The 18439-nt window shown below is 45.0% G+C and overlaps 1 protein-coding gene across 1 annotated transcript; it reads right to left on the bottom strand.

Moving 5' to 3' along the window:
• Positions 1-7406: 7406 nt before the first annotated feature.
• CAV2 (caveolin 2) lies at positions 7407-16729 on the bottom strand. The gene is made up of 3 exons (XM_075059055.1): positions 16539-16729; positions 16196-16383; positions 7407-8532 (listed from the first exon to the last, which is right to left on the bottom strand). The coding sequence occupies exons 1-3, from the start codon at positions 16686-16688 to the stop codon at positions 8382-8384; spliced, it is 489 nt and encodes a 162-aa protein (XP_074915156.1). The 5' UTR covers positions 16689-16729; the 3' UTR covers positions 7407-8381.
• Between the last annotated feature and the right edge of the window lie 1710 nt (positions 16730-18439).

The raw sequence follows: 18439 nt of genomic DNA, 5'->3' as shown, positions 1-18439 counted from the left end.
GGGGGACGAGCCGCCGGGGAGCGGGACTCGGCATTACCGGCAAAGAGGCCGGCAGCCGCCGGTGGGAGGGGGAAAAGCGGCCCTGCCCCGGCAACCTGGAAACGGGCGGACCCCGGTCGCGGATGCTCGGGCCACGCCGCGCGGGGACAGGGACACGAGAGGGACGGCCACAGGGTCCCCTCCGCGCCGACCGCTCTCCTTCCCCGGCCGCGACCCCCGGCAGCAGCGGCGGGCGCGGGGCTGGGGGGGGGGGCAAGGAAGCAACGAGGAGATGGAAAACTTTAGTTGTGTTTCAGCAGCCAGGCGTTTGTAGCCCCCCCACGGCACTGACAGTCGTTTACACACAGTTATCGCTGCCCCGGGAACAATGGTGGAAACTTGGACATCCTTGGGATGCAGAAAAAGAGATTTTTCTCAACTGGTTCAGTTCAAAACTATGCAAATATTTAACAGTCCTGCACTTTAAGCCGTGCTATATTTTTCCCGGGAGGAGACTGACCCATGCATGTCTGCCATGCTGGGATTTACTTTTAAAGTGGAACGGTGGGACAGTGACATTTTGCCACGCTCTGTTCTCAAGGTCTTTTGTAAGCTCAGGGGCGTACGCTGGCATAAAAAGCTGTAAGGATTCGTCGCTGCATTCAAGATTGTTCAGGTTAGGGTTGCAATAGCACTATACATCTATAAACTATATTTTGCCCTTTTTTTTTCTTCTGGTGTTTGCAGCTATCGGTTTTCTGTTAGGAAATCAGACCACGGTGAAAGGTTTGTAACATTAACAGAAAAATTAGTGACCTTAGTGTTATGCCATTTAGCACAGAATTGCAGCAACAGAAGTAGAAAATTCTGAACTGCAGTATATTTAGCTTTGGCAATTCAACAGGGAAATGACCTTGAAAAAGTCACTGGCTAAGAGGGATGTAGGCTCCACAGATGTGAATAACTGTACCTGTTGAGAATGCGGTCCATGTGGACATGTGTTACTGATATGGGCATCAGTTAGCAGCGAGCTTTCTTTAAGAGTTTATATTGCTCATAAACTTCGGAACAAACGCTTTGGATGGATGTTTTCCAACTTTCCGAGTTACTTGTAATTTTTAAAAGTAACTTTTTTATTGATGCAATAATTCACTTAGGCCATCATTAAAACATCTTCGGCTGTCCAAGCATTTGAATGTGTGCATAGGGTCAAACGGGTGGACTGAAGGACTGTCTGAAAAAAACCCGTAAGACAGTTCTTTCTTTTTATACCTCGGAAAGTTTTTCAATTTGTCAAAGTCCTGCACATAAATCAGAAGATTTTGACCCATCATTCAGTGTTACTGCATATCTCAAGGATGACTAAAAGAAAAAGATGTATTTGTTAATTTAAAATGATGAATCTGTCCTGGAATGGTTTCTGCAAAACAACAGCCCCCTTTAAAAGAAATTTCTGAATCACACAACACTACTGCAGCTAGAAGAATATGGGACGCTGGCAGAATTTATCAACTTTGTGAGATGAACCCCAGAATGGGCTGCGTACAAACTGAGAAAAGAACCATCACATCTGATGAACCTTAGAAGTGCTCACTTGAGCTTAAATACCAAGAAGACAGCCTCCAGAGAAATCGGCACGGGCACTGCCAAGTTGTAAGGGCGAGGAAGTTCCACGTACAGAGATGGATAGGGAGAAAGCCACGGCCCGCTGCCTTAGCACTGTCGTACGAGAAACGCACACAAACCTGACGGCCAGAGACTTGGCATGGCTGCACGCAGGAGTTCTGCAAGGAGCTCCCTTTACGTACAGAGGGAGAGTATAGCTCAGCCAGAAAGGACCTGCTAAAGGCTTGCAGGAAGCTCCTGAAAGTGCGAAGGCTCGGGTCCCCTTCTCGGTTCCCATGAATGGGTTATCCAGGGGTGGCCTAAGATTGCCAGGGCTGGTAGACACCCAAGCTGGTCTTGGAAATGCCACCCAAGCTGTCTTCTCTTCGAGCTTTGCTGTGTCCTCAGTAGCCCAGGTCAGCTGTTGAACAGGACTATATGTTACCTTGGCTGGCCATCTCACTGCCTTTCTTCTTTCTCCATCACACCAGCCTTAAGCATTTCATGCCTGATTTTAAAAAGTTTTTATCGCTCCAAAGTCTTGCTTTAACTGAACTTTCAAACCTCAGGACTACCTTAATTGAGAACTTGCCCTAAACACGGAGCAAAGTTATGCGTGCAAGTTATGAGCTGTTCTTTCTGTTTTCAGAAGAGGAAAGGTTTTGGTATGGGTAGGAAACATTTCTTCCCAGAAGCTAGTGAAAAAAAAAAAGAAGAAGATTGGACAAAATTCCTCAAAAAACTGTCAGAAAATGAGTCATGAAACTGAACTGAATGTGCATGACTACTCACTGAGTGTCTTTGTCTAGTGTTAAACACTCCCTCTCCCTCCACTCCTCATCTCCCCCCTTTTTTTAAGCTTGTGTAATTATTCCAGTTATGGTATTAGCAATACTCCTGATATATTCCAATGTCAGCAAGATCAGAATCAGCTCTGGGAAACTGTATTCTTTATGTAGAGTTTCAACAGCAGCGAGGCTGTCAGATAACAGAGGCTGTCAGCAAGGAGCGTGCCTTATGCAGAGCACTTAAGAACCTGAGGCTTAGGAGAGGGAGAGCGTTGCTTTTTGAGTCTCTTCTGTTCAACTGCTTAAGTGCATGCTTTTATGTGCATTTTTGGATGTTTTGCTGGATGAAAGCCTGAGCTGCCAGAGCTGTTGGTAGTGAGCCTTTATCAGCCGTGCTACTGTCCTCACCCTGCTGCGTGATAACAAGCATTGCGATGGGTTTAACATGCAGGCCAATGTTTTGCTGATTCCATGATTTACAGACTTGTAGTCCTGGAGGACACAGGGTGGTCATCCTGTCCCCACTCTCCGGAGAATTACTGTATTTTAAATTATAAGTCACTGGATCAGAACTTTTCCACTGAGACGGATGCCCCTCGCCGCTGCTATATAGGACCACACTTTCATGTATGTGTTTGTTATTTACCCTGTTTGTTCCTTGCATCGAGGGAGTAGTTATACCAGGAGAGGTGATGAGATCCCCCCACATTCCTGCCTTCTCACAGCCTCTAGCTAGGAGTGATTTCCTTTTACACGGAAGCGCTGCTGCCATAACACATTTCACAATAGCCTGAGGGCTAGAAGAAGTAACCCAACATTTGAGAGACCTGAAGTCAGTTTTTGCCTGTCTGAGGTGTGCTAATGCGTTTGGACTCGCTCCTGGGAAAGCATATTTTGGGAAGTGCCCTGTTCTGCTGCTGTGCAGTAAGTGTATTTCGAGGGGTCCGAGGCAATGTCTTCCTTTCTTTTAGGATTCTGACTGGGTTTAGATGTAAGACGCCAACTTGCTCAAACAAGGGCAGTTCTGGGCACGACCAAAGTAAAACTGTAGGTACTGAGGAGAGGTTACATGACAGGGAGGTGCCTTCTGAGTTTAGACATGTTCCTGGTTGGGTGGCAGCTGGGCAGGGATTACAATTTTGGATTTAAATGCCTGACTCTCATCTCAATCCTGCGGTAGGTGCGTACATCTTTTATTAGAGGTAGTCCCTGTAGTTCTCAATCAAGATAGCTTGTAACCGTCTTGGCTGGAGAGGCAAATAGATTGAAAGCTTTAATTCTGCCAGACCTTGCGCAAATCAAGTCACCCTTTTCTCCACCCTTTTCAATATCAAATCCCTTGACAAATACAGAGCTGGACCATGAACGCTGATCAATGTCAACACTGTTCTGCACCATTCTGCCAGTTCTAGCCTATTACTAACTGTTCAGGTGTCTTATAGAAATATCAGACGGTGAGAACTAGTCTCATTAATGGGACTTAAACGCCCACTCCTTGAGGGTCACGTACGATGGGACTTTTTGTCACTGAGCTTCGCTGTCTAAGCGTTTCATGGCCAATCCTAGCTTAGAGTTATAGCATTGTGATAGCTGTGATAGCGTAAAGTAAAAAGCAAGGTGAGGTAGGTCCATGGGGTGAAAAAGCAGCTCTTATTAAACTGAGACAGTTGGAAAGATAGAATAGCTTTCCCCAAAGTTTGAAATAAATGTGTGAATCTCTACATTTTATTCCATTTAGGTGTCTAAAGTAGGATCTGATTCAGTGCCTTGTGAAGGGGGCCTTCTTTCTTCTGCTGGCAGTTGGAGGGGGAAGCCAGACAACAGACAAAACTGAACACCGAGCGTAGGTGACACTCACCCCCGGCTTCAAGTTGTGAGAGAAGCGTGTAGGGAAGAACCTGCTCCACTACTTTACATGAAGCCATAGTTGCTTCCATAGGCCTGCCTAATTTCTGCAGCAAATCTAACTTTTTATGTAGCAGAGGAAAGGAGCCAAGCCAAGCCAAGCCAAACATTTTAGATTAATCAGTGCAGAGAGTCTTCTCTGGAGGATGATTCAGAGCAGGAACCTCTCTTAGCTCCTCTGAATTGCCTCTACAGAAGACATTTTTATTTTGTTGCAATAAACTTAGGAAGATTAGTGTCACCAGGCTAAAATTAGCCTTTATTAATTCTCCCCTCAGTTGTAAAACCCTGCACAAAGAAAGCACCTCAGTTTTTAATGCATAACTGCTGGTTCAGTATACTCACTGGAGGTCTTCGGCTCTAATTTTCATGAGCACAGTGTACTAAAAGACAACACCGGTAGTGTGTCTGGTGTTTGACCTTGTTCCATTTGCATTTTCTTTTTTTTTCAAAAAAACCACATGTATTTTTCATGTATTTTTTAAAATAGAGTTAATACAGCTTAACAGCAATAGTTTTATCTCTGCAGGTGGGGGAACAATCACACCCTGTAAAAGTAATGGGCTTACCATTCTTTGGCTTCCACTACATAGGAGTGTGTGGTCTGAGGTCCCAGAGCTGCAGGGATGTTCTGAACTTTTCAGTCAGTGTATGCCTAAGTGAGCTTTTTGGATAGGTGGGAAAAGGCTTCTCATTTACTAATACATCAAAGGTTCTGGTAAGAATTTATTCCAATTTATACAATGAACAAGTAGGGTGGGGAAAGATAAGATACAAATATAGAAGTTCTAGAGTCAGATTAGAAGGACCTTATGAAATAGCTCTCATAAGGAGGCAGGTTAAATTTCTTTGTGAATTAAAAGAAAATAAGTCCATAAACACAAATCCGGGGTTAGTTCTGTATGTTAGTTGTGGTCTTGATGAAAAACAAGATGCTGAAATATTTTGCATGACAGAAATGAATCTCCAGCTCATGATTATACATCTAAGGTCTGCAGTAACAAGAGGCAGGTTGGAATAGGAACATCTCACACTTTTTATTTATTTATCCTCATAACTCTGCCATGATGATGGAAAGTCTACTCTTGTTAAGACCAATAACATCTTCCCCATTCCATAGAGGGGAAGAAGATACATCAAAGTAGATGACCTGAATCAGGTGTAAATTTTCCCATGTCTGTTGCAGACAATGAGACTAAGTTTCTGGACTCCTCTTCTTGCCTAAATTCTCATTTGTAGGTTGCTGTTAAGGGATCAGCTGGGATGGTTTGTCCACATTTCAAATGAAATGGAGAACTTAAGGAATCTACCCCTACACTGAAGATCACAGTTCAGCGCCAGTGCCCATTCAGTGCCTGTTGTCCAACAATGCTGTAAGCTACTGACAGTATCAGCTGTGGCAGAGCTTCGGGATGTCTGTCAGAACTGTCAAATCCACAAAATCCAGAGAACACTTGCCAGCAGAGTTGCCCGGGGCAGATTTACACCTAAGTATTGGAGAGTCTGTATATATTCATGCTTCCTTCCACTCCTTTCATGGATGAAGTAAGCATATTTGCCAAGCATCTAATATTTTACCCTAAGCCTAAGAATGCATTTTCACATAGTAAAAGCACATCTGTTCCAGAGAAAGATGCTACTATAAAATATGTAAGAAACCAACAGCTTTAATTACTTAATTACAAGCTTGCTTGAGTCTTGTAACAGCTAGAGAAACGGTGAAAAGAACTAATTAATGACAAACCTAAATCAAAATAAGAACAAACCAAACCATTCTACTTGATTGTCTGTGGTAGCTAGAGCTGGATGACTTCAGTAAGCTATTTAAGAATGCATATATCCAGGCATGCATGACCTAAATGATACTTACTCTCTAGGGAATGGCCTCACTCTCAAAGCTTGGATCCAGACCTGAGTTCCCTCAAAGTTTAGGCTTTTATAGAGCTCCTTTTAGACACAAGGACTAGTACTGATTGATTTATTTTCTTTTTTTTTTTTTAAAAATGAATTCATCAAGGGGATATTTTTCTGTGGAAAATACCTTTGTAAAAATCCTTGGACGTTGTAAAAGAAAATAACTCTCAAAAGAATTCAAGCCTAGCCTGACCAATTTTTATTTTCAAAAGAGATATTTCCATTTTTAACATAAGAAAGGTATCTTGAAGAGCACATATGAACAGCGAGCTAACTTCTTGCAGAAGAAAAAAACTCCAGAGAAGTTCCCATGGGCACTAATCATTAAGATCCAGTTTTGAAAAGCCATATGAATCCCTCCCTAAATGGCACTAATTGTAAAAATATTTTTAACGTACAAAGATGTTCTCAATGTACAAAGAATATACAGTGTCAGCTAGCTAGCTTCTGCAGGCCAATAAGCAAGAAAAGGAAAATTCAGCAGCTCATCTGTAAATAAAGCATGCACCTGTAAAAAGAATTAAGTGGTTTTTTGAATGTAGCCAAAATTCTACACTGAGACCTGCTTCAGAGAAAGCAATCATTCTGTATGGGCTTAATTACATACAGAGATACATCATTTTCTACTCTAAAGAAGTTAAATGCAATTGATAATAGTGGAACCGTATTGGTGCTCATCCATTTCTTTTCCCTCTCCCATATTTTGGAAGAACTGCATAGTATTCTATGCTGTTCAGCATTGTAAGAGCTTTTTAAAACGTTGAAAAACCTGACAAAATGAAGTTGAAAATAGGAAAAAGCTGATGTTTTATTATTTTATTATATATCTCTTGTTTGATAAGAAATCCGTGATATCATTTTAGAAAATAATATTCCAAATCATACAAACATTTCACAATTGAAACTTATCATCTGCATTTAAGAAAACAGCAGCATAAGCCTGTCAGAAGGCTAATGTAATTTTAATGTACCTCTGCATATGTTCTGTTATTCTGGTTTACAAACCCACATTAGCTGCAGCAGGAAGAAGCATTTTTTTTTATGGGTTAGGCTTTAAAGTAGCAAATAAGCAACATGGAGAGTCAAGTCATTAGGTGAGGAGAATTAGACAAGGATACCAATTACACTCACTTGCCTTCTATAAGAGCTTGCTACGTAGTTAAAGTGCCAGCATAGTGTCTATCATTTTAAATATCACAATGTTCACACAGATAATACACAGAAATAGGCAGGGTTGCATTTACCACACCCCATTTTTAATAAAAAACATTTCTCATAAACAGATATTTCCAATTCTTTCGCATAGTCTTGTATGAAAACACTTATGATCTTTGCTTTTATACGCAACCACGTGTAATGAATATACTAGAATTGCACAGCAACACTTAAAAATCTACATCATTTAGAAATGGAAATTTTAGTTATCTAAAGTCATTTTTTGCAGTGTCTCACTCTTGCTGCTTAATAAGTTGGTTAAATACTGTAGAAATAATGCTTCAGAGAAAACCAATCAAGTGCCATTTACAAAGGTACAAAATATACAGCAAAGTTAACCTCTCATTAAATAAAATATACATATTAGCTGATGTTCCAAATCATTAGGTAACACCTTATTTTAAGGGATAAACTTCTAGGGAGCTTCCCCCCCCCCCCCCGTATAGGAGAATTACACAACCATGCCTTTCTCTGTATGCTTATGCAATGAGTCACATTCATTTTAACTGCTGATAATAAAGGTCTGAGTTGATCATTCTGCATATTGAGGGCCAAAAATGATCACTGGTGGACTTGCAGTAAAGTCAATGGGAAACCCTAGAGATCAGTTTCACCGAGGTTATCACAGCCTATTTAAATATTTGTAGTAATAACGCCAATCATTATCACCATGGTGGCTATTAAACCTCCACGCAAATTCTCCTGTAATCTAGCAATGGGCGTACCATTAAAATAAAGTGTTGCCAACATACTCCGCATTCACTCTGTTGTTGAAATAGTGAGCTATGAAAACTGCCTACTTGTTCTTAAACCGATCTCCCTGAAAATAAATGAGTTTTAGAAAAAATAGCATGTTCCCACTTAAACCAGCCATTGTAATTTAACAGTTTGGAATGAATGGTAAGTGCTTGTATGTTAGGTTAGCAAAGAGGTATAACACCAGCTACAATTACAGCAGTGTCGCGTCCCTGATGTTTACTCTTGGTCCAAGCGTATATTAACCATGGCAAAGCATCGGCCTAGGCTCTGAAAGAATGGTACGACGAAAACATCTGTCAGGCTCTTCCATATAGTTTGGACTGAAGGCAAGACCATGAGACAGGTTTTCACGAAAGGCACCACGATCCTGTAAAAGAGAAAATGGAAGAACTGAAGATTGCTGCTACTATAGCACAGGGAAATCAGGATAACCAAACACAAGTGTGAGATCTTATGGAAGAGGAAGTGACTGCACAACAAGTTGATTTTATACTCTCATGCTCATTCTCCATGAATTTTGTTTGCTCACAGCCTCACACCTTGTGCTGGTTTTGGCTGGGGTAGAGTCAATTTTCCTCATCATAGCTGGTATGGGGCTCTGTCTTGGATTTGTGCTGGAAACAGTGTTGATAACCCCGGGATGTTTCCATCACTGCTGAGCAGTGCTCACCCAGAGCCAAGGGCTTTTCTGCTTCTCCCCCCACCCCACCAGCGAGGAGCCTGGGGGGGCACAAGGGCTTGGGGGGGGACACAGCCGGGACAGCCGACCCCGACTGACCCAAGGGAGATCCCAGCCCGTAGGACGTCGTGCTCCCCATATAGAGCTGGGGGAAGGAGAAGGAAGGGGGGACGTTGGGAGCGATGGCATTTGTCTCCCCCAGTCCCCGTTGGGCGTGATGGATGCTGTCCTGGGGATGGCTGAACTCCTGCCTGCCCAGGGGCAGTGGGGATGGATTCCTTGTTTTGCTTTGCTTTACCTATTCAACTGCCTTTATCTCAACTCCTGAGTTTTCTCTGACTTTTACCCTTCCAATTCTCTCCCCCATCCCAGCGGAGGGGAGTGAGCGAGCAGCTGCGTGGGGCTGAGCTGCCGGCTGGGGTTAAACCACGACACACCGGCACAAGCAGAAGCACCATGATGCATGTGGTCCTCTGGCCAGGATCACCTGCGTGCAACACGGCAGAGGAGACGCCAGCTGTCTTTTCACCATGTCTCTGCTTCCTAACTGGGAACGCTGAGCTGATTTTTGGACATGCCTTTTACAGGGGTGAACTTTTGCTGTCCTCTCCCTGCTGCTGGACGTGATACGCTGCAACCCTGCTGCCATTGCGCTGTGGGTGAAGAACAGGGTCGTCCCCTAAGGACTCATGTGTGCTGTGGTCATATCTGAATGTGGGTCTTCGAGGCTTGACAGAAACACCACGTTCCCCAGTTTGATCGACGGGGAACAGCGCTCTTTACGATCTGTTCTTGCTCTGCCTTCTCTTCGGGTGTTTCTTTTACCCCCTCTCTCTCACACGCACAAATGCACGGCACGCATGCACATCACCATTGGTTTCTCATTCCTAACAATCTAACTTTGCTGTTACAAGTTGCTACAATAAAACAGAAACAGTAAAGCAATATCCAGTTACATTGGATTACTATAGCGCGGAGACACACCAAACCTCAGAAAAATGGCGACTTGCTGATCCTGTAAAATTTTTTGGTTTTGGGTGAGAAACTAAGGTACAATGAGGTCAAAACTCCTGGTCAGGGGAAAGATCTTTTTATTCACTCAGGGTGCATACTTGAAAGTATTGTGCTTTCATCTCCTGAGCACTAGTAACCATCTGGGGATGCTCTCCATATGTCCCAATTCCAAAGCAATGTCATTAGTGGTGGCTTAAGCCAAGCACACTAAGAACGGAGGCGAGCCAGAAGTGCACATATGGGCAGCTCACCAGGGCCAGTGGAGACATGATAACTGCCACACTCTTTTAAGTTATTCTCCTGTTTTAATCATGTACTGGCCCAAACCCCGTGTCATTTCACTAAGCTGGATGTTCTTATTTGGGCACAGACAAATTAAATGTATAAATAATTTATGTGATACTGAAGCGGTACTACAGCAAGGTTTTGAGAAATCTCTGTGCCATATATAACACATTTATTTCCTAAATTAGGTAGAAAATGCTATAGATTCTCTCGAGAAAGATGATAAACTCTGTTCTAGTTCGCTGTTGCATTCAAAATTTAAGATCCCAGTCTTGCATCCACATAATTCCTTTGCAGATCTCTCATTGAGTTTGGTTGGAATGACAGGAAATATTTAATTTACTATTTAATCATAAGTCTGAAAAATATGTACGTATCATGTATATCCAATGAGTACCGCTCAGAATAACAAAGTAGAAAAAAAAACATTGTACATTTAAAAAAAGCTGAAGCTTAGAAAGGTAAGGAGTCAAAATAAGTTCTTTTCAGTGTTTGTCTAACCAGATTCTCAGCTCTTATCATACACTGCACACCATATACTAGTATGTCTATGCTGCACTCTAAGCTAACCCAGATGGATTTAAACAAGAATAGTTTTTCTAAAACCTTCTCTTCTTTTGTCTCTGCTGAAACAGCTAGTAATATACACACCATATAGAACTGTGAGTGTTACTGGAATAATGCGTATCTAGTTTTAAACTGAACTCAGTAAACCATGTGTTTTATAACCACCTACAGTATCACTGCATATAGAATGGATAATTTCTAGAGAATAAAATTAGGGCTTCACGTGTTAGAATACAGTTGATAAACATCAGTAATGCAACGGGGGAAAAAAATGGTATTTCTCCAAGCAACACAGGGAAAACACCAGAAATGGCTACTCAGCTTGTGTTGACTTCACCCCTTTTCCATTTCAGTTAGTTTATAAAGGCTATGTCACTGCTCCTTTGCTGCCATCTAAAATTAATTTGGCCTGCATTTTTTTTAAATCTAACTGAATTGCAGAGAAGCAGGAAAGCCGACATTTCTATTGGACCCTTTGTTGACAGGATCACACAAAATACAAACTAAACAAATACCGCACTATGCAGAAGTTTCACAAAAAGATGTAGTGAATCACCAGGATGTCATTAGGGAAGGCTGGAAAAGCAGTGATCATACTACTTGCAGCTGTTGTAGAAGGCATTCACACAGTACCAGGACTCAACCTCTTTTGATAATGTTAAATACAATAAACATCAAAATGTTTTGGTAATATTTTATAATCTTTTAACACTTGGTATCCAATTCTATGGTAAATGCATGCAGAAAACAATGTAGGCTAACTCCATAAGAGGATATGTGAAACATGCTAGCAACCAAAGCTAATTAATGTAAATAACTTTCAATTTTAAAATAAAAGTCAGTCTACTTAGACAACAATTACTCAAACACCTTTCCTCAGAGAAGAAAATCCTTTACACCCAAGACAGCCAGTAAAAGGTATTTTCAAACTTTTAAAATACATGAGTATGTCTACATATGTATCTACATGTATACAAGCACGCATCCTGTTCTGTTATCCTACCGTGCAGCATTTCTAAATCATCTGAGGGTGCAACGTGCCTTCTGTGGAGTGACCAGGAACACTTAATAAATAAATAACCAAGTGCCACTAGAAGCTGTGTATTTGGTTTTGTGACCTGTCAAATAAACATTAACATATACATCCTTTACTCCCGGTGCTGTGGGCTTACCCCAGTCTGCACTTCATTCACAGAGATGGTGACTGCTTGCTTGAGTAAGGTCTAACAGTGGAAGTAAAGTTGGCATATCTCAAGGATATCAACATTTACTGCAATATTGGTACTACTAGTGCTACCACATGGTACAGTATTGCGAAGAAATCTGTTGAATTTGGCATCTAAGCTGAAGCGTAGCCAAGGTATTTCAACTACCTATATGACCTCTCATTGAAACTTGTTATGTATATATATCATAAAATACCCATCTTTTCACTAAGTAGAAGGAATCACCTCTTTTGGGAACTGTTGAACTGAAAAGAGCAAATTACCCCATTTTTTTCCATCCTATCCTATCCTTCTTTCTGTTCAAGGCAGGACATCTACAAAATTATACCCATCAACATTTCTCACTTTTGCTCACATTACTTTTCTTCTGCTAATCCCTGAGGAACATTGTGAAGAACCAAACACCTCTTGGAAATGGCAGAGCACAATTTAATTCGTACTGGTAAGGGTATTTTCAGTTCAAAGCAGCTCAACTTTTCACAGAGTTGGGCAATGTGGTTGGAGTACTCATTCACTATTAATTCAGATTCCTTCCTCAAAGTGAAGAATGACATCTTATCCTGTAAAATTTTTCCAAAGGGAACCTCAGACATGTCTTAATGCTATTTTTCAAATGCTACACCATTCAGTGGTTAAATTACCTAATTCCAAGTATGCTTATGTACTACATCATGATTTTCAATTAAAAAGTCTTGCATGGCTCTATAATACAAGCAAGCATTGTGAACAGACGACTAAATATTACCTAACAGTTGCAGAGCTTCTTGTTGAGTCCCATTAACGCTTGGGATATTTAGGAGTGAGGCAAGAGATAACCACTAAAGCCTTCCAGGACCCACACATAGTATATGAAGTGCATTAAAACCAAAAATTATATATCCCAGGACCTGGGTAGACTGGAAAAGAAAAAACTAAAAAGGAAGCAAGACAACATCCACCTACTTCCTCTTCCAAAGGCAAGGGATATATACTGGACATGAACACAGAGGGATCAAGGCAACACCAGATCATAAGGTGGGTCTTCATGGCATAGCCGTACTGTAATTTCTTTTGATTTCAGACAGCCAGTAGGAAGATGGTTTTGGGGTTGAGTATGACAGCAGTAAGTTACGTAAATGGAGTCGTGGAGAAAGAGGTAAGAGGCGATGCGTGTCCATATCTACTTCTCTGCGTATAAGTCCCTGGCTGCATCTTAGCACTGTGAATGGAAGCTCAAGTCGAGAGGAGCTCTCAGTACCTACTGCTTCACCTGATGACAAGAGCATAAAGCTGGCTGAGTCCTTGTGCTTCAGAGCCCATCTCAGATCCAAGACTCAAGTTATGGGTCCTCAAATGAACCACTGATTCTTAGCATAAATATGCAACATACCAGAACACAATTCAGGCAAGACCACAACAAATCGTATGTGAGATTCAAGTGTTAATTTCCAAGAGGTGGCAAATGTGGCTTGGAACAAGAATCAGTCCCCTATCTGTAATATATATCATGATTTTGCATGTGCTGCCTGGAAAACCAGCAGTGTTCTGCTTACGTTCAAAAATCAGTAACCTTAACAGCCTCAATCTAAGGACATGTTTAAAAGCTTGCTAATATTCACAGAAAGATGTTAAAACTCAGTCTGACAGATTCTGCCATGTATAGTCTGTGGTGAGAATGACAGCCATCAGTAAAGGAGAAGAAATGTGGAGAAGGAGCTTTCCTTGAACTGTATGTAGGTTACCAACCCGCTAGCTGGCGCAGTGTCAGCCCATCAGTATCTTTTAGCAGGTAGTATATAACTGGATTCTGGCTCAAGCAGCCAGTTTGAGAGCAGGAATATGCTCCATCTTCATTAGTTAAAAATGAAAATTAAAGTCTCTTATTACATATTTTTTACTCAGCTTTCTTTTTGCTTTCCATGAAGTCTCACATATTTGCTTCCTTCTTTAGCAATCTTTTTGCTGGTGGAAGACAATATTTACTATCAGGTATGAGGGGGGCAACTCATGAGGTGTCCTTGATGCACGAGGAATGCTGAGCCAGACTTTTGTGGATATTTAGCATGCTGACAAAACTGCAACAACATGTGTGACAATCAACAGAGCTCTGTGCCTGAGCGCTTTGAAAAGTTGTTGAAACACCTTTGAATTTAGCCTCAGGAAAGGCTCCCCTACAACAGATCAACATCATCATCTCACTGGCTTGGATGATGAAAGTGAGGCACAGAGATTCTGATAAGCCCTCCTGCAGGCAGCCATGTGGGAGGGTGTGCCCAGGGTTTTCCCATGACGTTTCAACAACTGAAGGCAGAGTTATAATGGAATTCCCTTCCTCTCACCCACAAAACAAGGAGTTACTATTTTTTTCAGACCCAATGGGGCTACGTGGGAGCCAGTACCATGCGTTTATGGTCTCTATACCTGCACTGCTCCTGCGCTACCCTCTCAAACGCAGAAACTTTGAACTCCTTACTCCCATGAAATCTGGAACATGGAGAGCTGCAGAGCAACTAACTTAGCCTCAGTGTGTTCCACCTTTCCGTTGGAACAAATCCAGCTTGTGGTTATGGGAAGATGAGACAGTGCTGGCTTTGGATGTAGCACTGGATGGGGTCCAAGGGGGTGCAGATAGCGCTACTGATTCTTTCACACCCATCCCAGGTGCAAGGAAGATCAAAAAGAAAGATCAATTCTGTAGTGACAATGAATGTAGGGAAAGAAATGTAGTTGTTGGGGTAGCAAGTGTGTTCACAGAAAGTCAAGGGAAACTTTTCAGATGAAATGCCACATTAAGACAGTCCTATTTCAGATGTACTGAGAACCCGCAGTTCCTGAGAGAGTCACTAGGGACTACTTGCATAAATAGAAACTGACCTCTGAGTCCTGGATCAGTCAAAGTCACGTCTATGTACCAAGGCTGTGAAATCCAGATACAAGATCATTCTGAAGCACAAAACCTTATTATTACGGTCTTAATAAATTCGGCATTGATGAATTCTTCCATAGCTATTCCACTACTGGATATCTATATGCTCTCCATACCCTTTTGCAGTCACATGGTACACTACAGCACACCAACAGCTGACAGACCTACAAGACTGGGCACACTATACACTGTTCATAATAACTTGGGGACCAGAGAAGTAGCAGGTGGGCAGCTCTAAACTACATTGCAACACCTTTGGATATTATGCAAACTCTATGCTCCAAAATTTGAGTTAATCAGTTTTCAAAGTGGCTCATGACAATGTCATCAACCCCAACTTCCCTTCCACTTTCAAAACCTGCACCCACAAGATTGCAACCGCAGGTTCAGATAACCAATGTATTCCTATTGCTTTGAGTTTGTTTCCCAGTTTCCGGATTGTATTTTGTTTTCCTTAACAGCTTCCTGATTCCAGTCTTACCCAAGTCAAATGAGACCTTGCCCAAAACCCATGGATATGGAAAATCCTGGTTTGCAGGATGACGTTGACAATCTGCATTCACCCCTTCCTCTGGAGCCTGCTGGATTCTCAGTGCTTTCCTCAACCTCATTCTTTTCCCTGCCTTTCTTCCTTCTCTACAGTCATCTGCCTTTCTGGTCTCAAGGTACTCTTCCCTAATATTTTGCCAGTATATTCTGTTTAAAGTACACCAGGTTTGCTGTGACTTGGAGGGCTACTGTATTTGCCTGTGAACCTGGGCCATGGCCAGAGGCAGCTTTCCTGACCTCAGCAGGGGTTCTTTCCTTAGGTGGAAGTGCTTTGGGGCGCCGCACCTGGAGATGCTGATGTACCAGATGCAAGGCAGTGACAGTAGATTTTGTGGCAGTAGCAAAGAAAGAGCGAGCTGGGCCCTCAAAAGCTTTCTTCAGTCTGGGAGGGAAAAAATGAAAGAGGTAACCGTACTGAGAAGGTGCCAGGTGTAAGTAATACTTCTGCCCAGTCTTTCATTTCAAATATGCGTTTTAACAACTTAACAACCAGTTTAAAAAAACCCAAGGTATCATTACTATTACTCCCGAAGCCAGCCGAGGCTGGAACACGTTGCGCATACCAATGGTAAAACAGGCTCTCTGCCCCACGGAGCTTACACAGACGCGGCAAAAGCAGGGCAGGGAACCGAACCAGAGAGAAAACATCGTTTTCCTTTCTCTCCCTTTACAAATAAAGCAAGATAATGCGAGTCGGTCTGACTGCCGGACGGCGGCCGACGGCTAGGCAGCGGTGCTACAAGAGGGGAGTCCTGCCGAGCTGCCTGCAGAGCCCAGGGGCCGTCGGGCAGCCGAACGCCCTTACCAGATGTGCAGGCAGCTGAGCACGGCGAAGACGATGCCCACGGCCAGGGCCAGCGGTACGGCAAGGACCAGCGTCAGCAGCTTGTAGAGCAGGTACTTGCTGAGCTCGAAGAGAGCGTGGCTGCACACCCACACTTTGTCGAAGGAGTGGGTTAGCTCGGGCTCCGCGATCACGTCCTCGAACCCCAGCTGCAACGAGAGGGACGCTCTGCCGTCGAGCCGGAGCCGGCACCCGGGGACCCCGCCGGGGACCCCCGCCCGCCGCCCCGCCGGGGCTGGGGGGGGATCCCGGCCCGCCCGCCGAGCCCCGGCCCCGGCCCCGGCCCCCGGCCGCCCCGCGGCACCTGCAGGTGGGCGTTCAGCCCGTGGGGGTCGCGGTCCAGCTCGTCCTCCGCGCACTTCTCCGCCTCCGGCAGCGCCGGGCCGCCGCTCGGCGGGAAGTTGTCGTCGGCCATGAAGATGCGGGTGTCCGCCTTCTCCGTCTCCAGCCCCATGGCGCTGCCGCCCGCTCCGCGCCTCCCGGCCCGGCCCCGGCCCCGGCCCCGGCCCCGGCCCTGCCCCTCCCGGCCCCGCCGGCCTGGGGCGGAGCGGGGCTGCCCGCGACACGCCCCGCGGGCCGCGGCCGGGGCCGGGAGCGGGCGCGGCGGGGGGACGCGGGATCGGGCCTCGGGCCTCGGGCCTCGGACCTCGGGCCTCGGACCTCGGGTCTCGGGCCTCGGGTCTCAGGCCTCGGGTCTCGGACCTCCGGCCTCGGGTCTCGGGCCTCGGACCTCGGGTCTTGGACCTCGGGCCTCGGGTCTCGGGCCTCCGGCCTCGGGTGTCGGGCCTCGGGTCTTGGACCTCGGGTCTCGGACCTCGGGCCTCGGGCCTCAGGCCTCGGGCCTCGGGTCTCGGGCCTCGGGCCTCGGACCTCGGGTCTCGGGCCTCGGGTCTTGGACCTCGGGCCTCGGGTCTCGGGCCTCCGGCCTCGGGTGTCGGGCCTCGGGTCTTGGACCTCGGGTCTCGGACCTCGGACCTCAGGCCTCAGGCCTCGGGCCTCGGGTCTCGGACCTCGGGTCTCGGGCCTCGGGCCTCGGGCCTCCTCGGGGTGGGCGCCGCGGGGCAGCGAGGGGGATCAGCACTTCCAGCCGGGCTCCCCCTCCAGCTGTGCGGAGCCGCCGGGCGTGTTTGGTTTCCCCCATTCCTCTGAAATCGCCGGCCAGCGGGTGTCCCCCCCCCCCCGCCTCGCCGCTGTCACTGCGGCCTCAGGCGTGACTGACTTTTGTAGGAGCAGAGGCTTCGTGGCACCGCAACGGCGGGCCGCAGGAACGAGAAGCGGAGGCGGTTGTGCCCCAGGCCGGAGCTGCAGCCCTCTTCCCAGCCGTAGGGAGTCGGTGGAAGAGAAGGGGGGAAGAAGAAGGGGCTGTCGCCGCTGCCCTCCGCGATGGCCGTGTCCAGCCCCAGCCGTCCTACACCGCAGCATCACTTACTTGGCTCATACTCGCCAAACTGCCTGACTGTCGCCACAATAGAGTAATGCGGCCACCGTTACAAGCTGTTGCCGTGCCTCTCCTCGGGCTTTAGCTTCGGTCCGTACAAATGATTTCCTCTGTTTTATCTGGGAACACGTTTTAAGCCTAAGAGTGACCTATATGAAAGTGAGCAAACTGCTGTCAATCACCGATAAAAGTATTTGATAATATTGATATACAGCACGAGCTCGCGAGCTGTCAGGAGTACATTCTTGCTGCATTCAATAACCACGATCAGCTGCCACTCCCAGAAAGAGAAGTGGTATTACTAACCAATGATCCAGGCTTGGTAAATTAAAAGGAAGCTGGTACCAGTAACTTTCTTTAATTTTCACCACTGCATTAAGACAAGGATAGCTTTAAGCTTTGCAAAGCTCACAGGAAAGTGATATAAAAATAACTATGCAAGGCTTGGGTAGGAAATCAGCTAATACAATGCACTGGACCATATTGCATTGTTCTTGACCGGATAACTTCTGCAGAAAAGCTTCGCATCTATGTGTAGCTCATGTTGATGCTTTTTTCTCCCACGCTGATGAGTTTACTGATACTGGTGTCATGTAAACAGTTTGGATCCAGCAATGTAGCTGTGGCTCGTCAAGTATAAAAGCCTGCACATTTACAATAGGTTCAAATGCAAGCAAAGAGACAGCATGATGACTCAAGACATACTTGTGAGCTGCACTTCTACCCCCCCAATTCCTCTTTGTTCCATGAGTGGGAGGAATAAAAAG

The sequence above is a fragment of the Buteo buteo genome, chromosome 28, assembly GCF_964188355.1.
Source record: "Buteo buteo chromosome 28, bButBut1.hap1.1, whole genome shotgun sequence".
Taxonomy (NCBI): Eukaryota; Metazoa; Chordata; class Aves; order Accipitriformes; family Accipitridae; genus Buteo; species Buteo buteo.
This window is presented reverse-complemented; position numbering and strand designations above follow the sequence as displayed.